General features: G+C 58.2%; 1 protein-coding gene across 1 annotated transcript in view; it reads right to left on the reverse strand.

Annotated features, from left to right (window-relative positions):
* The window catches only part of Ubxn6 (UBX domain protein 6), a 7,348-nt gene extending 2,507 nt beyond the window's left edge, over nt 1-4,841 (reverse strand). The window contains exons 1-6 of the mRNA XM_013022647.1: nt 4,118-4,841; nt 3,840-3,904; nt 3,191-3,319; nt 1,038-1,135; nt 528-603; nt 3-86 (exon numbers count right to left, since the gene is read on the reverse strand). Coding sequence (XP_012878101.1) covers nt 3-86; nt 528-603; nt 1,038-1,135; nt 3,191-3,319; nt 3,840-3,904; nt 4,118-4,355 — 690 coding nt within the window. The 5' untranslated portion in view covers nt 4,356-4,841. The remainder of the gene's footprint in view (nt 1-2; nt 87-527; nt 604-1,037; nt 1,136-3,190; nt 3,320-3,839; nt 3,905-4,117) is intronic.
* Between the last annotated feature and the right edge of the window lie 1,417 nt (nt 4,842-6,258).

The raw sequence follows: 6,258 nt of genomic DNA on the forward strand, positions 1-6,258 counted from the left end.
CCCTGGTCCGCGACGGGCAGCAGCACCCGCTGGAACCCGATGGCCTCCAGGAACTCGTGCGTCCCCTCCAGGCAGTTGATGCGCTCCTGGGGAGACGGGGGCAAGGGTCACACAAGGCCCCACCCCGGCAGGAGCGCCAGACCTGTGCTGAACTGGGAGCACTGTATACTGAGCCCGCTTGCGGTTCCCACCAGCACCTTCACAGCCTGCGGGCCGCGACCACCCAGCGCCGGAGGGGAGGAGGGGTCTAAAGCCCCAAACGACTGCCGGCGGAGGGCGCCCAAGGTGGGGAGTAGGGTGAGTGGGCCTAGTGGGGTGGCATCTGTGACCAGGGGGGACCCAAACCCTAGCTCTCCAGAGGAGCCTCGAGTCTGCTAGCTTGAAAAGTCCCTAGCACAGTGTGCCCCAAAGAATTGGATCTTCAGGGTCCCAATCCCGCAGGGCCCTGCCCTGCCTCTGGCCAAGCCCCCCCACTGCGTGCTGTTGCGGGAGACCAGGTCAGGGCCAAGGGTCAGGGTAGGGCCCACCTGGAACACCTTGTTCTGCAGCTTGATCTTCCGGTACTTCTCCTCCTCAGGGTGCAGGTGGATGTTGTCTAGGTACCTGAGGGGAGGGTGGCCAGCAGCAAGGAGGAGCACCCACGATCAGGGTGGAGTTTGTGGTCACAGTCACCCCACAGACATGGCAGAGCCCATGCCTACTGGGCAGGAGCCTGAGGCCACTGGAGGGGCCTTGCTCTGGGATACCCGCAAGCCACAGCAGTGGCAGAGTTGACAGCTAGAATGAGGGACCACCAAGCCAGGGGACCACAGCACTGCTGCAGGTCCCAGGGAGTTCACCACCCCACGTGATGGGGTGGTGACCAATGGACAGACTCAAGCCCTCCCCAGTTTGCCCAGCCCAACACCAGGGGTGGGCTCCGGCTGTCTCCATCCCCCAAAGGAAGCAGCAATGTGGACTCTGGCCCAAGACCCCCAAGACACCCTCACATAGGTGAGGGTGGCCCAGCCCTTCCAAGGCCTGCGTGGTTCACTCACTTGGCAATGGTGTCCACTCCCAGCTTCACCCGGTCACGGTCTCTGTTGAATGTGTGGATCTTCATGATGGAGGCGGCCACAGGGTCTGTGGTGAAGTGCTGGGGCAGAGGAAGGCATGGTGAGCACACGCGCCATGCACAATGCTGCCCACTCCCATGATCCTCTGTAGCCCCAAGCCACCAGCAGTGGCCTAGAGAACTGGAGGTGCTCAGGAGATTAGAGGGGGCAGTAGCCCCACCAGGGCCTGCCCAGCTCTCCCAGAGCTCCTGGAAGGAAGGTACAGGCCTCAATGACTGACATCCTCACATTTCCTCAAGGACACAGGGAATCCTGGGCAGCTGCTGGGGTCACACACATGGCAGACATCTCCAAAGCTCCCAACAGCTAGCTCTCTTGCCTCCTTCAAAGCAGGCAGCAGGGCTGCCAGGGAAAGTGTTGGGACCGGGAGGTGAGCAAATTGTGCACAGGACAGTGGCGTTACTGGGACCAATAGGCAGGGGACAGGCACCCCCCACACACATCTAGGGAGGAGCCACAATGCCAAAGAGGGACACTGGCACTGCCTTAGCTAAGGGACAAGGAACAAAGGAAGGGCACATGCAGCAGGAAGCCATGTCCACAGGGGAAGAAGGCTGGACAGCACAAGCGGAAGCCATGATGCTTTTCCTTCATTGGAGCTGCATGTGCTCTGGGAGGAAATAAATCAACTCTAAGCTCCAACCATTCAGATAAGACCAGGAACGAGGATATAAGAATGCACCGGTACCACCACACCGGGTGTATGCAGCATGGAGCCCATAAAAGCCTCCAGTCTATCAGCCAATCCCAGAAACACATTTAAGCGCCTATGGGCAAAGCAACAGAGCCAACATGTAAACGGGGAGACAGCTGCAGCCACACCACAGGCTGCCAAACTTCATTAACACAGAATCAGTAAGAAAAGCAGCCTCGCACTGCCGTCACGCCTAGAACACCAGCACTCGGGAGAAAGTCCTTCTCCTAAGGGGAGGGAAGCTTGGCTCAGAGGTAGAATACCAGCCATGAACAAGAAAGCCAAGTGAATGGGAGGCCCTGAGTTCAAGTCCCAGCACTTCCAAAAAATAAAAATAATTTAAATGTCCACTAAGTTCATCAACAGCAGGTGGGTTAATGAGTTCCAGAATAACTTACAGTGGAGACACAGAGCAGGACAATGGCTCAAAGACACAAAACGCCCTCCAGCCCCCTGGATTGGCTCTGGAAAGCCCAGACTCCTGCCCCTGGAACTGTGGGAGTGTAGGCGTGTTTATGTCTGCAGCTTATAATCATTTGTTATAATAGCCAGCACAAATTCATATCATGTCTTTAAGTATGAGGCTACCTGCAAATACAGGAGCCATAAGAAGCTGCTCTGACCAGGTGCCAGGGGCTCACACCAATAAACCTAACTACTTAGGAGGCTGAGATCTGAGGATCATGGTTCCAAGCCAGCCTGGGAAGGAATGTCCGTGAGACTCATCACCAATAAACCACCAGAAAACCACAAGGAGCACTGTGGCTCAAGTGGTAGAGCGCTCACCTTGAGCTGAAGAGCTCAGGGACGGCTCTTCAGCCCCAGGCCCAGAATTCAAAACCCACAACCAACAACAACAGAAAAGAAGCTGTACCAGTGGCTCATGTCTGTAGTCCTGGCACTTGGGAAGCTGAGAAGGGAGAGATCAATGCCACGAGGGTCAATGCCAGCTTGGGCTGAAAAGTTCTCAAGACCCTATCTCAAAATAACTGGAAAGACGGGGCTACAGGTCTGGTTCAAGTGGAGGTATGGCTCAAGTGGTACAATGCCAGGTGAGCAAGTTCCAGCCCCAATACTGACAAGGACCAAAAGTACTGAGGGAATTCTTTCCATTCCCTGAAGTTAACCCTGCTGAACATGAGCGGCAGGTGACTTTCTAGAGGACAGAGAATGGCAAGGGGACAGACACGAGACACACAGTGGGGCCACACACACAGTGTGTCTGAGAAGGACCCAGAGCTCCCAGCTCCTTGCGGATGCGGGTGGCAGGAGAAGTGGAGGCCAGGCGCCTGGACTCAGGTATGAGGTGACCTCCTCACAGAGGTAAAAGCCCAGCCAGGCTGTGAGCGGCTCTACGCCCAGGAACCCCAGGGCCACTCACCGACATAATGGCCTCTCTGATGCGGGCGTCCCGCTGGTCCCTCCGCAGGGTGGCCCCCGTGAGCGGACAGGTGAAGTACACGCCATTCACAGCCAGGTGGCCTGAGCCTTCCTCTTTGGTCTCAGGCATCTGGGGGCAAAAGTGTCTGGATCCGACTATGGCCAGAGGTCACCCTGAGCCACAGAACAGAGAGGTTGCTCCTAGGGCCAGATACCCACACCCCAAAAATGCTCTCTTTACTGAGCCACCTAGCGATGACTAAACCTCTCGGGGTTCTTGGTGTGGGAAACATCCCTGCTCAAGAATGAGGGAGGGCAGAAGCCAGAGCAGACTCCTGGGGCGAGAGCTTGGGGTGTTCCTATGTCTGGACAGAACTTGGGGTACCGCCCCCTAAAGAGGAGCTTGAGGTGGGGTCCGGCACCCACCCACAGGCTGCAGAATCCCCAGCTCTCGGCACTTTAAGCCCTGGACATGGCTAGGGATCTTGCCTTCTAGGAATCATCGAGACCTGGAGCTCTGCTGCCTGGGACACCTTTGGGCCAAGTTCTCCTGAGAGCTGAGCCTGACCCCCCCCCTAACCCGCAGCTGTACCTTCTCCATGGGGGGTGCAGGGGGGGCAGGGGAGGCTGCTTCTAGCACTGTTAGTTACCGACTTGGTCCCAGGAGCATCCGGGCTGCTGCTGCTGGTTGCCTCGGCTTGCAGCTCCTTTCTCACTGGGAGGGCAGAGGGAAAGGCGGGGGGGAAGAGCCAAGACCCCTGCCCAGGGCCCCAAGACCCTCCCCTCCCATACTTCCCCAGCAAGTCCAGTCCTGGACTCCACCCCATGCCTCATCCTTCGCACAAGGGAGTGTCCTGCCACCCTGCCCCTAGGGCCCAAGTGTCCCGTGGGTGCTTCCCAAGAGTTATATAATCATGTCCCTGCTTACCCTGGTTCCTGATGGAGTCCTGTGACGTAGGACCCCGGGACCTGGGCTGCTTCTGCTCCAGCCGCGCCAGGGCTGCTGCCGCCGCCATCTGTGCCTCATCTGTGGGTCCCTGGCGGGGCTGCCGGAGGGCTGGCTGCTGGGACTTTTCTTTAGGGGCCTTCTCTCTGGACAGAGATGGAGGGACAGGGTTTGAGGCTGACACAAGGTCCAATGGAAGAGCATCTGCTACTGGTCCCATCAGACAACCCTGTCCTGGCCTGCATAGGGTTCCAGGCTTCCCAGGGCCCCCATGTGGGGGTGACAGGGGAAGCTGCTTCAACTCTGCCCCTTTGGGGGCCTTGGCCAGGTCCTGGCATCTCCAAATGCCAACAAGACCAGCACATTCCTGCACCAAGGTTTCCTGATGTCCCAGGAATGCAGAAGACTTGCTATGGTGACATGACCCTGCCTCCTACCCTTCTTCCAGTGCCTGGCCACGCTGGGGGGGGGGGACACTGCAGCTGAGCCTAGGGGGCTCCCAATAACATTTCCCTCTGTGGCACCTGGCTCGCAATGAGTTCTACCTTACCCTGGCTGCTTTGGTCCTCGCTAGGCATCTCTCAGCCCACTAAGATCACTCCCACAGTATGGAGGGAGCTGGCGGTGAGGTTTCCACCAATACACTCTGACTAACCACAAGGCCTTCTTTTGCCCTCAATGACCCCCACTCCCACCCCCCAAGTCCAACTGTTCAAGCCATACACACACTAGGTCCACAGACCCTCCACAAGATGGTAGCTAGGTTCTCATTAAGAACCCTCATTCCCCTTCCTCACCCCTTCTCTCTGGGTAGAACAGAAGATGCATGCATCACCCCCTCATGTTTCATCTCCCCCTCCCTCCCCTGCATCCCTACCTTCTCCACCTCTGCCCCACCCAGTATGTTTCTGGTGGGACAAAGCAAAAACCCAAAGTCACTTCACTGTCTGCACTGGGCTCCCACAGGTTTCTACATGCCAAGCAAGTGGGTCCCCAGAGAAGTCCCCAGAATGTCCCATCTGGGACAGGGTGAGGACAGGGGATCTGGGAAGGGTTCTACAGGGAGAGATGAAGAGGCTGATTCAACAAATGGCCCAGTGCCAGCTCAAGCGTCACCTTCTCAGAGACAGTATGATACCCACCTCGTTGGTGGATCAGTCATCTGCACCCTCAGGAGGGCACACCCTAATGCACTGGGCCCCCGGCAGCCCTTGCTGAGACCTGAGGCAGGAGGCCTACCTGTCCTGCCCTCCAAGGCTGCAGGCTTGTTCCTGGACCATTCCTCAATTCCTTCTCCTTCCTAGGCTCCCGGTCCAAGGTAACCATCAGCTCCCATGTCCCTCTGTCATATACAAGCCCTGCTGACCCACCTCTTTCCCCAGCCACCCCCTCAAGTGGGGAGGGACCTGGACGAACGTCCCTCCTTCCCAGTCCTGCCAGCCTCCCTCCTTAATTTCCCATTACTCCTGCAAACCTTGTCCTTGGCTACGGGCTGTCCTTGGTCCCCACCATCCTTCTGTCTCTACAAGGACCCTAGCCTCCCCAAGCTCTGTTCTGTCATCCATCCACCAGCCTAAGGGCTGTCACAGAACCCTGATGCCACAATCCCCCCCCCCTCCATGCCCAGACCTCCCTGTGTCCCATCCCATGCTCCCAGACTTCTCAGGCCTTACAGTGTCTCCCCCGCCCCTCCCCAATCCCTCCATACAGCAGGCTTTAGCTCCTCAACCGGCCCTCCAGAACCAGAGCCCAGATCTGTGTTTCCACAGATGCCAAATCTCACATACAACTCCAGGACCTCTTGTACTCGTCAGCTTCAAATCGCTGGTCACCAAGATAGCCCCAGACCGTGTGGGCTGCTATAGGGGCGCAGTCCCACGATCGTCCAGGCCTCTCCCTTACCACCCACTTCTAAGGGATCCCACGGACCTCCTGCAACTCCACCAAGCTCCACACCATCCTCCTGGGACTCCCTGGAGTCCAACCCTCCGGCCTCGCCCCCCACAGCTGTCCCCTCTCCCACTTCCAGGCTCCACCCCCGCCCCGCCCCCGGGCTCTCCACACTCCCGAGTTCCGCCCCAGACCCTCCCCGTCGCCGCCCCGAGCCCCCGGCTCCCCTGCGA

The sequence above is a fragment of the Dipodomys ordii genome, unplaced genomic scaffold (genome assembly GCF_000151885.1).
Source record: "Dipodomys ordii isolate 6190 unplaced genomic scaffold, Dord_2.0 Scaffold64, whole genome shotgun sequence".
NCBI lineage: Eukaryota > Metazoa > Chordata > Mammalia > Rodentia > Heteromyidae > Dipodomys > Dipodomys ordii.